Source organism: Zootoca vivipara, chromosome 3, assembly GCF_965207765.1.
Source record: "Zootoca vivipara chromosome 3, rZooViv2.hap1.1, whole genome shotgun sequence".
Lineage (NCBI taxonomy): Eukaryota > Metazoa > Chordata > Lepidosauria > Squamata > Lacertidae > Zootoca > Zootoca vivipara.
The window spans coordinates 48,829,938-48,848,328 of NC_142586.1; the positions used below are offsets into that span (position 1 = coordinate 48,829,938).

At 42.5% G+C, this 18,391-nt stretch overlaps 1 protein-coding gene across 7 annotated transcripts in view; it reads right to left on the reverse strand.

The window, feature by feature from the left end:
• Positions 1 to 18,391, reverse strand: part of METTL24 (methyltransferase like 24) — a 102,984-nt gene that overhangs the window by 29,663 nt on the left and 54,930 nt on the right. For 6 of the 7 annotated variants that reach the window (XR_015948937.1, XR_004692188.3, XR_015948936.1 and 3 more), the window contains one exon: positions 15,147 to 15,375. Coding sequence is in view for 4 of the 7 variants with exons in the window: in XM_088666008.1 (XP_088522134.1) it covers positions 15,147 to 15,375 (229 nt within the window). In the remaining 3 variants the exon portion in view is untranslated. Of the gene's footprint in view, positions 1 to 4,725; positions 4,873 to 15,146; positions 15,376 to 18,391 lie in introns of all 7 variants that reach the window. The other variant, XM_088666009.1, reaches the window with a different exon arrangement.

The following is an 18,391-nucleotide window of genomic DNA, read 5'->3' on the forward strand; positions in this document are numbered from 1 at the left end:
AGATCAATCATGCCTCTCTCCCAGCTTCTGCCCACTTCTAGCTCTCCACTCAGCTCACTCTGCCTTTGTTTTCCAAATACACTAGCCAGGTGAGGGAGAGGGCCCATCCGTTTGCCCTCTGGCAGAGAGCAACTTCTTTTGTTATACCAGGGATGGTACTGGGCATCATGCAGGCTAACCATCCTCCCACCAATTCACAAATAGCAATTGAAATGTGTGCAATAATTGTGCTTGATTGTTCAGCGTTATAACTATAACTGCTGTATTTAATTCTTTCCCATACTCCCTTTAGCATGCAAAGAGGAGTTCATGGCAGCTGTTACCAGGATTATCTTCTTTGGGAGGAGAGGGTGCTAGAAAATTGATATGGTCTCTTTATTTATTTACAGCTGAACAGAATATAGCAGGAATTGGACAGAAGCAAGAATGCACAGACAGGCAGAGAAAACTAGTAACCCGGCAGTATTGGGCCGTGCCCTAAAACTGCCATCTTTCAAAAAGCCTATTCTGAGTCAGTCAACACCAAGCAGCTTCTTTCACTTCTTCTTGCCCAATTTTTTAAAAAACAAAAACAAATCCCATCTTCCTAATGACCTGTAGAAAGTGCAACCCTAGCTGGATGCAACATCTGGAGACCCATGGTAGTTAAGAGCATGAGCCACAAAGTAACCAATTCAAATCTCTGCTCAAACAAGCAAAGCATTTAAGAAGCCTTTAAAAGGTAAAGGGACCCCTGACTGTTAGGTCCAGTCGCAGACGACTCGGGGGTTGCGCGCTCATCTCGCTTTATTGGCCGGTGGAGCCGGCATACCGTTTCTGGGTCATGTGGCCAACATGACTAAGCTGCTTCTGGCAAACCAGGGCAGAGCACGGAAACGCCATTTACCTTCCCACTGGAGCGGTACCTATTTATCTACTTGCACTTGACATTCTTTCGAACTGCTAGGTGGGCAGGAGCAGTGACCGAGCAACGGGAGCTCACCCCGTCGCGGGAATTCGAACTGCCGACCTTCCGATCAGCAAGCCCTAGGCTCTGTGGGTTAGGCCACAGCGCCACCTGCGTCTCTAAGAAGCCTTAGGCAAGTCAATATATCAATATAATAATAATAATAATAATAATAATAATAATAATAATAATAATAATAATTTATTATTTATACCCCGCCCATCTGGCCGGTCTCCCCCAGCCACTCTGGGCGGCTTCCAACAAAATATTAAAATACAGAAATCCATCAAACATTAAAAGCTTCCCTAAACAGGGCTGCCTTGAGATGCCTTCTAAAGGTCTGGTAATTGTTATTCTCTTTGACCTCTGGTGGGAGGGCATTCCACAGGGTGGGTGCCACTACCGAGAAGGCCCTCTGCCTGGTTCCCTGCAACTTCGCTTCTCATAGCGAGGGAACCGCCAGAAGGCCCTCGGCACTGGATAGTTCTGTCCGGGCAGAACAATGGGGGAGGAGACGCTCCTTCAGGTATACTGGACCGAGGGCGTTTAGGGCTTTAAAGGTCAGCACCAACACTTTGAATTGTGCTCGGAAACGTACTGGCAGCCAATGTAGGTCTTTCAGGACCGGTGTTATGTGGTCTCAGCGGCCGCTCCCAGTCACCAGTCTAGCTGCCGCATTCTGGATTAGTTGTAGTTTCCGGGTCACCTTCAAAGGTAGTCCAAGCGAGAGATAACTAGAGCATGCACCACTCTGGCGAGACAGTCTGCGGGCAGATAGGGTCTCAGCCTGCGTACCAGATGGAGCTGATAAACAGCTGCCCTGGACACAGAATTGACCTGCGCCTCCATGGACAGCTGTGAGTCCAAAATGACTCCCAGGCTGCGCACCTGGTCCTTCAGGGGCAGGGAGGTCCCATTCAGGACCAGGGAGTCCTCCACACCTGCCCCCCACAAACAGTACTTCTGTCTTGTCAGGATTCAACCTCAATCTCTTAGCTGCCATCCATCCTCCAACCGCCTCTCCAACTGCTGCCGAGCCACTCCAGGTATTTCTGGATGATACTTATGATCAATATCTGCTTCAATCTGCCTTTTAGCATGATTTTTGGCACTGAAAGGGCCTTGGTCACCCTGGTTAATGATCCATGGCAGGAGATGAGCAGGAAGGGAACAGATTCTTCACCTAGCTACCACTCACACCATTTCCGCATTAGGTTTTGGGAGGGCAACCTCACCACCACTGCTCATTGTCCAGAAATAGGTTACTCCTAGAGCTCAGGATTTATCATCCCCAGGATTTATGTCCCTATCCAGGAGGTCCCGCCTCAAACCAGGTTATTATGCCTCTTGCAAAACACACATGAATTGCTTTGATTGATTACAAAATGCTTATTTTCCTTTGAAGGGGGAGTATCTTACATCCCATGGTTCCCTTGCAAAAAGAACAACCTAAGGACTGCCTGCTGTAACCTATCAAAGACTTGAGCCAGATACAGAAGTGAGAAAGAACACAAGGAAGAATCACAACAGTACCACAGGAACATCACACCAAAAGCCTTCATTGCTAGGATATGTTGTTGTTGTTGTTGTTGTTGTTGTTTAGTCATTTATTCGTGTCCGACTCTTCGTGACCCCATGGACCATAGCATGCCAGGACATGTTACAGGGGAGTAACAAATATCCGATTCAGTTACTACTTCCCAGGATCTCCCTTCCACTCAGTTTAACCTCTTCCTTTAAATTAACATCTCTCCGCTGAAATTCATGCCTAGGCTCTCCGGAGATTCATAGCCTCTAACTTTCTGCCAGCCTTCACTAGTATTCAGAAGATAATCACAGATAAAAGCAAGCTCCTAAAAATAATAATCCAGATTTGAATTCGAAAGCTGTTTTCACAAGTGAGGCCTACCTAAGTGCTCCCACTTTTCCAGCTCTGCAAATGGAATGAAGAAAGAAAAAGAGACATCTATTAGACTGTTCACTAAATCTTAAAACAGCCATTTTCCTTTCTCACATTAGCAACATGTACAAATAACACATCCCAGACCGCGGCATTTTCAGCATCACTTGTGAGAACACCCAAGGGGTCTGGGTTGAACTGTAAAATAATAGTCATGCATGATAATTAAAATAGGCTGCTATTTTTAGATAGTCTCCATTTAATATTTTACTCCTCCTTTAGTGTTAAAAATGAAGCTGTCTGTTCTGAACTCTTTCTCTCAAAGCCCTTCTGCAACTTTCTTCTTTCCTTCTGTCTGATTTGACAAGTTAACTGCCTTGATGTTCTCACTAGCCCAGGGGTAGACCACCTAAGGCCCGGGGGCTGGATGCAGCCCAATCGCTGCTGAAATTTCAAAGACCAAAGTCTGCCACTACTCCTTACCACCGCATAATTATTTTCAGGCTGCTCTCCTACCACACTCCAATATGCCATCAATCTCCCCATTCAGTCATCCTTGCCTCCTCTTCAACATCTGCCTGGTTCCATTTTACTCTTTGCCTCTAAGCTGCCTGGTTCCATTTTACTCTTTGCCTCTAAGCTCCTGAAACTTGCAGCTAATGCCCATCACCTCAGCCTTCTTTCCCCTGACTTCTCTACTGGCCTCCTCTAGCTTCTAAATTCTGCCCATGGTGCTCTAAAATCATTGCACTGATTTTGCACTTCTCTGAATTTTGTGATACCGTTCTTGGCTTTTTTATAAAAAAAAAAGTACCAAAATGTATTTTAAAATTCACATTTTAAGATTAAAAAGATGCCAAGAAATGTGTATGTTGAGGTAAAATATTTATGTATATATATATACTTAGTGGTGCAATTAAGAACAAATTTCCTTGCAGGTTAAAAAAAATTCACAGGTAAATGTGATGACTGAACAGACTTGGGAATTATCACTTGTGAAATTGACATGGACCAAAATTGCCTGACCCACCCACCCCTGGAAAATATGCAGATTTCAAACATCTTAATACTGTATAGGGCTAATGCTTTACCAGCATTTGCAGAATGCTCCCAGACAGTAGTCATCTTCCTGTGTTCCACCACCACCGCTCCTCATTTTCTAGCCTGACTCCTTCCTTCATCTCCCAGAGGAAGGATAGCTGCTTTTTCTAGGTCATAGTCAATGAGGCTGTTGAGAAATGTAGCCCTTAGCTTCAGCATTACTGTTACAGTATCATTAAAACACATTTATGAATGGGAAACAAACCTGACAGTTTTCAACACAACAGTGAAGTTCCTTTTCTTTAAAGGACCATTTGACCATTTGTCCACTGAATTTATCTTATTCTATAAGCAATGACTCCCCACACCTCAATGATGCAGGTTTAACTGGTGAAGGTCAAGAAGCCACAAATGAGCTTTGTTCTAAAATATTAAATGGAAACACCTGCATCAACCTGGCTACCAGTGAATCATAACAGTTTGCCATAGAAACAGCATTCGCTTGTGTGTTGACATATCATTGGAAAGAAGGCTCACACATGGTAATGGTCAATGCACATAATTAAGTTGTAGAAATAATAATGGCATTCCTGGGCTTCCACCAAGGTTCAACTCGGTCCTGATTGTGTAAGCATGATCCCAGGGGAACTTAATTTGTATCATGCACCATCAATCTTGCATGAGCCTATAATTCAATTAAAGAAGTGAAGACAGATGTTTCTTGTTGGATCACATGCTCTAATAGTTTAGGATTTATCACCTTAACATGATGGTTTTTAAAAGAGCTTTCGATTTTATCACTAGCTATTTCCCCATGATTTTAAAAGGAAGACCCTACATTAACAAGCCCTTTCCCCTTTCTGTTCCTGCCGTTTCCCATCTTCCATTTCTGTTCGGACACCATAGGCATTTTTCCACTTGTCAAACTTTTCAGTAAGTACACCTGCTGGCTACAGCAATCCAACTTGCTGCCAATTCCCCTTTTCTTTTAAGAAACGTTCTGATACAGCAGTAAGAAAGTATGACCTTCATATTTTACTGTACTGTACTGTGCTTTCATAAAATAGACAGATTTCAAAGTCAACCTGGAGATAACATGTTACGGTGCTTTTCTATTAGAAAGCACAAAATCTGCCCCAGATCTAACATTCTTTAGTGTTTGATTTCATCCTGCTGATGTACATCTGCCTCTGTCAGGGTAGGGGCACCTTCAGACTGTTCAAATTTTGCGGGAGGGATTCAAGTGCATAAGAGAAAATTTAAGTTTTCACAATTAAAGTGGGTTCTTTACCCCAGTGCAACAAATCCACAGAAAGAGGGGTTTTTTGTGGTTAGGAAAGTGATGGGAAAATGCATTGAGAAGTGTAGAATAATCGAATAAATGTACGTTAAGCACAGGAAAAACAAATCAGAATGAACGCTCATTGTCCTAAAAAGTCCTCACAAACAAATCAGAACCAATGCTCGATAAAGACCAGGTATAAGCCAATCAGAAGGAGCCCTAGGATTCCTAGCCAAGGGCTTATCCACACCTACCTTCCCTCTGCGCTTTCCAGGCACAGTCCACAAAAAAATCCAAACAGCTTTAAAGAGCAAGTGTTCGCGGGGGAAGCTCTGGAGCAAAAAAAAGGGGTGGGGCACTAAAACAAGGAGCTTTAAAGCACTGACCTGTACGAGAAGCAGCAGAGCAAAATAAGTGTGGATAAGCCCCAAGTGTTTTAACCAGTTATAAGAAAATTGAGGTTTTTTTATTAAGTGCTCATAAACAAGGAAGTTCCCACTGCATCACTAACACACACTCTAATCCAAAGACCTACAATTGCACACTTGGATCTCTTGCATGCTTCCCACTCATTTCAACCAACAGATCTGAGCCACAAGTTAATTTATTTGTGCTGGCATACAGTATCAGATTCCTCGATGAAACCAGTGGAGGACCCATTACGAAAGGTATATGGTGTATATGTTGCAAATTCCACAGCCCTAAAAAAACCCACCTGCTGGTGTGTTTTTATTTCTTGCTCTTACTATGTCAGCATATAAAAATGAGGTTATTGTCCTTTGTTAGAAGTCCTGGAAATTTTTGAGAGATCAAGGAGTGGGGGGTACGTTTTGCTTTTTTTGTCACTATGGGCAGCCATGTCTTTGAGCCTCACTGCCATTAGCCTGACTTTTGATCCTGGGGGCTTTCTTCATTCCATTGTTAGGAGGCACAGCAGACAGGGCCAGTGCTGACATTATGATTTTCCAACACACAGGGATGCAAACAAAAAAAAGGTGACATTTGAATTCACAATCCACACAGACTTTGCCACCCGGTAGAACACTTTTTACATGAATCCCTTCGTGGATGAAGGGAAAAGTTGGGAAGAAGCACTAAAAGATAGGATCTTCGATTTCAATTCATGTGCAAAGTAAGAAAAGTGTGATATTGCTTCCCCAAAACTACAGTATGCCTTCTGATAAAGCTGGAGGCAAAAACTCCTCATTATTTCTCACCGTTTTACTTATTGGGCAATGCTGCAGAACCATAAATAGAAAGAAGTACCCTTAGTTCACTGCTTTGAAAATTAAGAATAGCTTTTCTTCAGGCACATGTTCTACACTGCCTAAATTAGGGGCAAAACCCGTCAAAAAAACCTCAGGATCAAGGGCTGAATATAGTCATTGCTCTCTCCTTCTGGCCACAGAGAATGTACCCAGGCTACATCTCCCACCAGCCCTGCTATGTTTTCCTTGCCTAGGGTGGATATAAGTGTGTGTGTGTGTGTGTGTGTGTGTGTGTGTGTGTGTGTGTTTAGAAACCTCTGACCTTTGCATGGCTGGAATTTAGCCTACTGTACAGAGGTTAGAGCTACTGTCACACATCTGTTGCTTGGCAACATATTTTGCCTCTGGCCCCACTGGCATGTGGAAGCCCCATAAGGCTGCCTAGAGGAAATGTTGCCCCTAGCTTAAAAAAGCTCTCCAAGCCTGGTCTAAATGCTAGAAGTAACTAACATGCACAATTTCCCCCCCATCTGCACAATTATTTCAATAGTTTGCATAGCTACCACCAGAAGTGGCACAAAAATTTCATGACACAGACAGTTTACCACTCTGTTGCCATGTGATTTGTACTTGACCGGCGGTTGCTCAGTTCTAATTTATTGCTATTATGATCCAACCATAAGGTCTCCCCTGAGTTGATAAAAGGGACACTGCCAGGATACTTTGGGATTGAGGGTGACCTAGTTCTTTTCTCCAGGGCAGAAATAGATGATTGGAGTGCTATTTTCAAAGGCAGCAGACTCAATGCAGTGAACTATGACATAATCTGGGCCAGCCCACAACGTTTTGCAGCCTGTGGTGAAGCAGCAAATAGCACCTTTCTCCCAACCAAGCCCATTTGGTTATTTGGAGACCTGAGGCAGAAAATCCCACAAGCACCTCTCCTCTTTTCCTGGCAGTAAAATATTGTCGTGGATTGGTTAGACACAGAGGACTGGTGGGAGGAACCAGCTGGGGAGCCACCAAGGGAAGGAGGCTCAGAGCCCGAGGAGTGGTGGTGGGATGACGATGAGTTGTCAGAGGGAGAAGACTGGGAAGAGGAGGTGTTGAAAGCTGAAGGGGTAACAGGGCTTAATGAGCTGGGAGAGTCTGTGGCAGAGAAGTTCAGAAACAGAAGATGAAGCTAGCAGGTGGGAGGAGGGAGGTCAAGAGGCAGGGATGAGTCAAGCTGGTGAAGTTACGGGTGTTTCACTCTCTGGACAAGCTTCTCTCCCCCCATCTCCCAGAACCAGGAGATGCATGAAAAGGGCAGGTGAGACTGGCTGCACACAGGCACAGTCTCAGATTGCTTGGGGAAAGCCCTGGAGAGGAGAAGACTTAGACCGCAGTGGGGAGGCAGGGACCTTAATATTGGCAACTGATTTCATTGAGTAAGACCCACAGGGAATGAAGCCTGACACTCAGCCCAGTCTGTGGAGATCATGTTTTTTGCTAATAAAGAGTTAACTACAACTTTGAACTGTGTAATTTACTGACCGGCACGCTCTGTGACAAATATATACTAATAATTAAGTACCGTAAGTTAACAATCTGCTCCACTTTCATAAACCTCAAAACCAACTGCCTGAGGTGGTTGACCCACTTTGCCTAATGACAGGGTCAGCTCTGCATCAATACCGGTAGTACATTTCTTCACAGTTCGGAATGTAGAGCAAGGAGAAATGGCAGCTGTTTAATCTCTGGAGATGTGGCAGCGCAGAAGGGAAGCATAATAATGGTGAATACAGAGATAAAATATTTCTATTTGAGGAAGGAGGTGCAAACGTCTTCAAAACAGAATACTGTATTCATATTTGAGCTGTCACCTTAGATTTGTGCAATAAAATAAGAAGAGGTAAAAAATAATGATGTTTCCACTTCAAACCAAAGGGTATGTGCTTTAGGTTGCAAATCTGTACACACCTGGAAGTAAGCCCCATTGGATTTGCTTTTGAGTAGATGTGTATGGAATTGTGCTGTTTAAGATTTGCATTAACTGCCTGGAAATAAGAAAGTGGGCAGGAAAAACTCCTTGTCCAGGATGGCACTGGAGCTGTTAATGCGCTCTACCATAGAGTTAAGTTCTTCAGCAATGGTGTTGGAGATTTAAAAATAACCAAAAGTTAGTTTTTTTGCTTACTAAGCCTGAAATCTCGGCATACTTTTCCAAACAGAGCTGACATCTGTTAGCAGATTTGTCACACAAGCCACCTTTAGTTAAGAAGCCAGCACCAATTATCCTTAAAATAGCCACTGTGACTCAAAGACTGCTTTCCTTTCTTTTAACTGGGAACCTAAGGGTGAAATCTAATGTCAGGCAAGCAGACATCCTTTCACACAGTGATGCTTCTCTTTCTCCTTCTCCTTGTAGCCCCCACATGCCCTGAAAAATCTGCTTGGGGCGGGGGTGAGGTGTGCAGGTTGCAGAGTGGGAGAAGAGAAATGCCTTTGCCTACAAACCTGATTTCAACCCAATGTTAAATATTAAGACTTTGTAAAACTTAACACATTAAAATAAGGCTTTATGGAGATAACAAATAACTAAAGATATATGGGTAATTTTAGAAACCCAGTGCATTGTTGAACAGGTTTTCTGACTGTCAGAAGTTGAAGAACCATATCTGAACATTCCTTTTATTTTGTCGTGGTTATATTTCTCCATCTCCTGGTGCTTCTACTCTCACAGGTACCAGAAGGAATGCCTAATCCCATAGCAAACTGCTCATATTCCAAGGCCCCCCAGAGTCTCCTATCATCTCAGACAAGGCATCTGGAAATTGGAGGGAGGGCCTTCTTGGTGGTGGTGTCCTGTTTGTAGAATTCCCTCTCCAAAGAGGCTTGCCTGGCACCAACTATACTATATTTTTTGCACCAGGCAAATACATTCTTGTTCTCCCAGGCTTTTAAAATTAAAACAGTTTAAGTTTCAATGGGAACATCGAAGTGCTGGCTTTAGTACAAATCTATTTCATTTCTGTCATACTGATTTTACTGCTATTGAATTTTTGCCTAAACAGTGGTATAGGAATGCATTAAATAACAGACATATGAGCAAACATATGAATGAATTAAAATCTATCCTCAAGCTCCATGATAATCCCGCTTCCCTTCTCTAAGAACTCAAAAAGCTCAATAAATTCTGCTTGAAGGTTTTGCATAGCTTCAAGAGATTTCCACTTCCAGAAGGCAACCCCATAAAATATAATAATTGCTTTTATTTTGTATCTCTGATTTAGGGCTATATGCATTTTTCAATCACTGAAATTGGTGTTAGGCACAGAATCTAGCATACTGAGTGTCACACAATCTGCTATATGGCCTTCCTAGAAGAGCAGCCACTTTGCATTGATCTGTTGAAGATCATTGTACAGACATCTGGGTGTCCACTCTCTCTCTTCTTGCAACAAAAGTTGTACATAAACGATTATTTATACATATGTGCTCACAGTAGCAGTGACTTGCTGTAGCAAGAACAGCAGCTACCACAAAGAAGCAATTAAAATAGGCTCTCATCTTACTGGTGTGCTTTCGAACTGCTGGGTTGGCAAAAGCTGGGACAAGGCAACCGGAGCTCACCCCGCCGCACACATTCAAACCGCTGATCGGCAAGCCCAAGAGGCTCAGTGGTTTTAGACCACAGTGCCACCAGCTCCCTCCCTACTAGGGTACCCACTTTGTGGCTTGTTTACCTGTTCAAATGTGGGACGAGCTTGATGAAACTTAAAGATTGCATACAGCATACATAATTCATCGAAATAAAATGATAGCAATTGCCTCTGTGATGCAGTGACACTACAAAGACTGGGTGTTTAGGTGGGTTTGTTATCTTGGCAGAACTATGTCCCACTTTTCCCATAAGGGGATCTTGCCCTGCCCCAATGGCTTTTTTGGAAAAAGAAGCCTCAGAGCTGCAGAGGAAGAGGGTCTTAACCCATTCCTTTCGCCAGTTTTCTGTTAAAATTCCTCCAAGCTGGGTTTTTCACCCATAGCAGGAAAGATAGGTGTCGCTCCACCCGTCAACTAAGTGAAAGAAGCTTGGGGTGCTTCACTGCAGTAAGGGAAAGGGTTAAGAAGCCTCTCTGCTGCACATTTTGTGCTTCAGTAGCACCCTCCATGAGTGCATTTTGTTTTCTATTTAAAACTCAGCACATTGTATAATTTGGCCCTATCCCAACAATAACTGTTCTGCCACCAGCAATGTATACATATAGCAGGGCTAATGCAGGTGGATCCTCAAATTATTCCATGGGGCGGGAGGCTTTCCTAAAAGGATAATAAATCATTGTTGAGGGATTCCAGATAGATATATCTTCATTATTTTGTGATCCCATGCTATTTCTCCAGTGCCTTGGCCCAAGGGCACGAACAGATTTATGGAGAATGAAACATCCTCCAAAGTTGCAAATTGCTGCCATGACTGACGATGTTTAGATTCTGCTGGATCATTAGGAATGCAAGTCACAGGCACATGGCTGAAGGAGAAGGGAGATAGTGAGTTAAAGCCAGAAAGAAATGCCTGATGTGCAAGTGAAACGTGGACACCCAACATACAAAGCTGCCTTGGGCAATCGTTCTGTTTAAGCCAAGATAGGTACAATCCTTTTGCACACACACTCTCTTTCTCCCCTACACACACACAGACACACACACAGAGAGACAGACAGACAGAGAGAGTCCTGTTGCTTTTCACTTCTACATGAATCATGATGAAACAAGGAAGTCTCTCATTAACCACAGTTTATCAATTTCTTCACTTTAAACTATGGTTTACAGTAATATATTTGCTTGTTCCAAAGCTGACATCATGAATTTCCTGATTTGGATAAAATAGGAAACTAATACTATGGTTAATCAGAAACTCCATGGGGGAATCATGATGAAACAAGGAAGTCTCTCATTAACCACAGTTTATCAATTTCTTCACTTTAAACTATGGTTTACAGTAATATATTTGCTTGTTCCAAAGCTGACATCATGAATTTCCTGATTTGGATAAAATAGGAAACTAATACTATGGTTAATCAGAAACTCCATGGGGGAATGGCCGGGTGTGCAGAGGCAAAATATTCATGCACATTTCAGTTTAATAAGCAGATGTATGATTGTATGAACACAGCCACACTTTAACTTCCAAAGTAGTAGGGGTGCTCTGTGTTGTATCAGCCACATGAATATGAAGACAAATATTTCCAAAAGAACACTCAAGAGACAACTCATTGCAAACTCACAGAGCTGCCATAGAAGCAGCCCTGAGAGAAAATACAATTTCTAGAAAGAATCAGAAATTGGTAGAAAGATCTGCATGAATGGCTCCCCATGATCTGTTGTGGAGGTCAGATGTGGAAAAATTACGCAGGAGCTGCTAAGGGATAAGGGACGCGGGTGGCGCTGTGGGTTAAACCACAGAGCCTAGGGCTTGCCGATCAGAAGGTCGGCGGTCCGAATCCCCGCGACGGAGTGAGCTCCCGTTGCTCGGTCCCTGCTCCTGCCAACCTAGCAGTTCGAAAGCACGTCAAAGTGCAAGTAGATAAAAAGTACCGCTACAGCGGGAAGCTACCGTAAACGCCGTTTCCGTGTGCTGCTCTGGTTCGCCAGAAGCGGCTTTGTCATGCTGGCCATATGACCTGGAGGCTGTACGCCGATTCCCTCGGCCAATAACGTGAGGTCTGGACCTAATGGTCAGGGGTCCCTTTACCTTTACTAAGGGATAATGCAAGCAGTTTTATGAGACATGTTCTTTTTAATGCAGGAACCAAATTTGATTTTTAATTTCAATGGGAATGGTTTGGATTGTAGCAATTGGAAAAAAAGATGTGGCATTAGATAACAGAACAGTCACCAGGAATGTTACTATGTCAAAGCACACCCACCAACACTGCTATGGTAAATATGCAAAGAAGCCGAAAGAATTGTTTGGATTGTGCCCTGGGATTGGATCTTCCCCAAAACTCAATGTTTTTATGTTAGTGGAAAAATGGAAGGAGGAAAAGGCAAGGAGTAATTTTCAAAAAGATGCTGGTGCCATCCGTGATCCCTCCGCCTCCCCAAAAAAGAGCTGCGGAGAGGGCACTGAAAGGTCCTTCCGGAATTACTCTAAGACAGTGAACGAAGAGTGCAAGGGAGAAGAGACCTCTAATTAATATGTGCTAGAAAGTTCTGGCATCAATTTGTTCTCAGGGGGAACATGATAGACATATAGGCAAATGATAAGCCCAGGCGGCAATTATATAAACACTTACAAAGAAGGAAATCCTATTGAACTCGGTGGGACTTACTTCTTAGTAGACATGTCTGGGATTGTACTGTCAGTATTTACTCTGATGCACTCTTTAATTGAAAAGCAGCTTTGGGGAGTCTCTCTGCAATACCCAAGCCAGCAATGTAACGCAACCTTAATTCCCCTAGCCTTTTCTCAAGAACAGAGAAAGCAGTGTAAACAAACTGTGTTTCATTCAGTAAACAAGAAATTCTCATTAATTAGAAGCATCACGGTTCTAATTCTCCCTAAGTAACCACCCCAGACAAAAAACAACAAAACACACTGTGTGAATATAAGCCTTCTACAGGACAAGATGCAGTGTTCACTTGGCTGACTTCCACCTCCCTTGTTCTGTCATCCTGCAGGGGCAGCCCCATCATGAGACATATTGAGAGAGTCACCTCAAGCAGCAGATGCTAGGGGGCAGAGACGGGATGGAGCTGTGTGTGCCCTGCACTCCCTAAGATAGCCTGCTGCCTTCAGATGTACCGTAGTGGAGGATGCTGTCCCACTGCCCGTGTCAAAGTAAGATTAAACTCCCAGTCTGGCTGGCTTCTGTGCAAGGAATGAGGGGAGGCGTCATCTTGTCTGCCTCAGGCAGCAAAATTCCTTAGGCTGGCCCTGCTCCCTTGTCTAGTTCTGGCTGCTCAAAACTAGAGTTTTAAGTAGATAGTCTTCTCCTATTGTTTATCCCTATGCTCCAGTATAGAGACCGCTAAAGTTCCACATAAGGTATGGTTCTTTTTAGAGGCTTTCCCAGTCTTTACAAACTCCAGCCATTGTAGTTTGAAAAGAGAGAGAGACATTGGCATTATTTCTTAGCAACAATATATTACAGTCCAAATGGAGAATTAAATATACCTGCAAGAGAGGTATATTTTCAAAAAGAATGGCTAGAATCGCAGCAGATATGAGATGCAGCATTAGAGGACACAACCAAACAAAATGGGATGACTCCAACTCAGTAACAGCATGCACACGAAAGCTCATACCAATAACAAACTTAGTTGGTCTCTAAGGTGCTACTGGAATGAAATCAATGGACCAACTCATTTAAGTCAATTGATTTCAGTGGATCTACTCAGAGTATGACTTAGATGGATACAGTTTGGTGTGTCGAGAAATTCCCTTATAAACAAAGGAGCATTCAGAAATGCTGCCCAGAGTGGCTTGGGCAACCCAGTCAGATGGGTGAGATACAAATAAAATACTACTACTAATAATAACCAGAATGACATTTTTTAAACATCTCTTATAAATAAATTATACCCTACCTTTTTGAAAGAGCTCAAGAATACATACATGTATCAATGAAAAATGATAATAACAATAAAAAAGAAGAATCAAAAGTTCCAAAATCAGCAAACAGCAGCCACTTGAACACCCACCCACCAAATGTAAGTGCTACCAAAGGGTACTATTTTTCTCTGTTGTTAACTATTATCTGGTCCCAAGACAGATTCATAATGTCATTCAATGGTAAAAAAAAGAGTTCATTTTCTATTTTTAGCTACTTCAGAAGTGTTAATTCCCCAGAAAATAGCACATTGCACTTTGCAATGATGCTTTATGTTTTACAGCCTTGCTCTGCAAGCCCTGGAGGTGGTGTCTTCAGCCAAGTCTGCCCATGTCTTAAAAAGGAACCAAAAGCATACAGCACTACCTGCAGGCATCAAGCTATATTAGCAATCTAATTCATTCCCTGCACACTCTCAAGGGCAGCAGTAACTTGAAAGTATGCTAGCTGAGAATGTCACGAACTTTTTGAAGTATGCCTTGGCAAAAAGTTAGTGGAAAGCTTCTACTGCTTTCACAGTTCCCTAAAAGGAGGTCAGGCAAGTCCATTAAAAAAAAGTTCTAAAAAAACTGCACTCCATTTCAAGCCATGATGTTTTGCTACTGGTGTCACTAACAGGGAGAAAAATGGTGACCCTCTGAACATCAACAATCCCTTTATAATCTCTTCTGCTCCAATTATAGCTGGAAATGTTTTCCCATCTCTTTAAATTCTGCGCTTAGGATCACTGTACAATTCTGCTCATTGCTACATTTTCAGAGCCAGTAAAGAATAAAAGTTGCAGAAACTGTATTGTAAGATGTACATTACTGATGGGGCAGAAAGGGAGAAAAATATGATCTTAAGAAGTGAGGGTGATTTAAAAATTGGGGGGGGGTTGACTATTAATTTTAAATCACAATTCCCTCCCCCATTTGTGTCCCTCCCATCCTCAAATATCCACAGTAGAAGCTTGATTACTCACACCATGACTACCTAAATACATGTTAGTGTAGTTCTATGTCAATGTAGAAAAACATTCCGAATTATCTAAACATCTGACTATCCTGATATTATGGACATTCTCTGTGTTGCATATATAAATGGAGTTTAAGCTCTAACAGCTAAGCTTCATGAACACAATGAAGGCTCCCAGTAATACATAAAGTTATATGAACAGAAAGTGGAGTCTTACCTTGTGGTGTCCAAAGTCATTTAATACAGTGCCAAGCTTCTTGGTGTTGGTACGAAGCTTATGAGCCACAATCATTGGATTTGGATCCCGCCAGTCAATGGAAAGGCGATGGTACCAGAGGCGCTGTCCTTTCTGAATATGTGCCGGTTTGATACTGGGGTCAAAGCGATGCACCTCACATCCACTATTGGCCATGCTGATCTCAAACTGGTTGTTGTCACTGCCCAGTCTTCCCAAAGCAAACAGAAGAGGTATTGTTACTTCATATAAAAACAAAATCTGAAGGATCGCTGCTATTAACATTTTAGCACACCTATCCCTGAAGAAAACATTAATTAACATTAAGGTAGAAAACATTAATTCTTGGTAGGTGTGCGGAAGCACTAGAGAGAGCTTAAAGGTAAAGGTAAAGGTAAAGGGACCCCTGACCATTAGGTCCAGTTGCGGACGACTCTGGGGTTGCGGCACTCATCTTACTTTACTGGCCGAGGGAGCCAGCATACAGCTTTTGAGTCACGTGGCCAGCATGACTAAGCCACTTCTGGCGAACAGAGCAGCACACGGAAATGGCGTTTACCTTCCCGCTGGAAGCAGTACCTATTTATCTACTTGCACTTTGACGTGCTTTCAAACTGCTAGGTTGGCAGGAGCTGGGACTGAGCAACGGGAGCTCACCCCATCGCGGGGATTCAAACCGCCAACCTTCTGATCGGCAAGCCCTAGGCTCTGTGGTTACAATACCACAATTTTCAGAAAATATGTAAACAGTAATAATAATAATAATAATAATAATAATAATAATAATAATAATAGATTAATGAAAAGCAGTCACTGCATGATTTGTCAGCCTAATTCTAATCACCCCAGAGGTTTCTTGAAAAGTGAAAAGCCAACAGTGAAGTAGAAGATACAAGGATTTGTTTAGACTAGAGAGGGCATTCCACAATCTAGGCGCTACACTCAAAAAGGCGCTGTTGCATACCCGCATGTTACACTTCAGACAGTGGGGGGAAGGGGCAGTTAGCAGGGTATCAATAGTTGATTGAAGCACCTAGGCAAGTTCATATGCAAGTTTGGGGACCTTAAGTAACCCTTGTTACAAATTATTTTGGGCCTTAATGGATATGACCAATGGATATGGTATGTTTAATTGGGCTCATAAGGAACTTAGCAGACAGCATAGTTGAAACAAAACTAGAATGATGTGCTCAGAACACATCTGCCCAGAAGTCTGTATGATGAATTCTGGAGCAGCTGAAGCTTCCAACCTCTTCAAAGCAACCTTCCCATGCAGATGCTCTAATCTGGATGTAACTAAGGTATGAAAGACTATGGTTAGGTCCAATTTCTCCAGTTCGGATGTGCATGTGCACTGCATGATGTAACTTCATTCAATGGCTGTCAGTTAAACTTGTCAACTTACTCAGTTGAAAGCCATTTTCTATGCAGTGAAATAGATCTGTAACATGTCAAGTGTTAATGGCACATTGGCACATGCCTGTCACCAGTTAATGCTTCTGCTCTCAAGGGGTGAAGGAGCATGTATGAGTTTGTCCAAACACTGCAAGATGAATTAAACTCAGGGCATTCTCAGGGCTAAATGTCACATTATATTAATCACAATTTTTTTAAAGAGCATGCTTAGTGCTGCTACCTTTATTTTGAGGGGAAAGTAGCTGTGGGGCGCCCATCTGGTTTCACACTCCTAATTCAGACTGAGGTCTAAAAACCAGTTGCTCATTAACTCCACACTCACCCCATCCCACCGGACCTCAGAACAGTTTGTAGTAAAGAAGCACCTTTGCAACCAGTAGTAACTGGGGCAATTTCAGGTAGGAAAATAGGGAACAAGAGATGGCACCAAAGACCCATGGCTACATTTCCTTCAGCATAAACCAATAGTGTTAAGCACATTAAAAAACCACAGGGCAAGGCCTTCCACACACAAGCTGAACTGTGACTGACTATTGCAGGTTGGTAAGTCTCTACATAGCATGATAACATAAGAAATGTAGTATGGCTTAAAGTCATCCACAATGCTCTTCTGCGGGCCACACACCGATTTTCATGCTGCTCTGATTTCTGGAAACGGAGGCAGGTAGGAACCTAGAAGAAAAGCTGAGCATCCTGTTTCCACCTAGGGTTCATTAGTTCCACCTAGCTTCCTCTGGAATTAATGGAGTTTAAGTCAAGTCATAACGGGGATTACATTCAGCTAACACCACAATCCTAACCATGTCTACTCAGAAGTAAGTCTTGTTGAATTGAATGGAGTTTACTTCCCAGAAAGTGGGATTAGGATTGCAGCCTTAGTCTGGATCCAGCCTCATGAGTGTTCTGTAGCTAGAAGAAAAAGTAAAGTGAAAGCTGCCTAACATTCATTGCTGATTATCCATTTAAAAATGCTTAACTATCGTGTACATAGTTAAACACTTCAGAATGCTGAAACCTGGTAAAGCCTTTTGTGAGTCTGTGGGTGTTTTTTAAAAAACAAAACACTGTTTCAGATGGAGCATTAATCTCTTTAATAAATTCACAGAGTGTTTTTTATACTAAACCAATTTTAAAATGATCATTCAAATTCATGGATGCATTTTGCGATATCCCAGCCTGCTAGTAACATTGCCCTCTGTACATGACAGAGTGTCACATGCCTCCCAATGGATGGAGTAGCTAGAAAATAATCTAAAATGGGCAGCCTCCAGAGGATTTGAGCTCTGCTCCATCATGTTCATATGAAATACTTCTGCTTTTCATCTCAGTCCTCAAAAATGCACAGACAATAACTTCATTCCTCTCAATGTTTCATGCAATACAGATTTTTCAGAGGGCTGTCCTTTATATACTCAAAAACATTTGTTCTCTCTCTAGTCATCCTCTGGGAAGAAACCAGCTGGTCTTCATTTCCTCTTTCATAAATAGAAATTCATTAGATAAGAAGTGTATTTCAAGGAGATTTTGTCTCATTCTGAACAAGATTGCTTCTCTGTGCAATCATACACCAAAGAGCAGAATTAAGTGCCAATGTAACTGAAAGATTGTAATTGGATTGGAGTCACAAGGAATTAGAATTGATTGCTATGTAATTCCTCAAGAATTGCAAACACACACATGCACACTTAATTTATTTGAACGTTACTAGAGTTCGTTTCTTATTTTCATTCTGTGCTTTAGGGGAAAATCTTCAGTGCTTATATATTCCAGCAGAAGGGACTGGTTTAGTTTCCATTTTTTAAATATTTTAT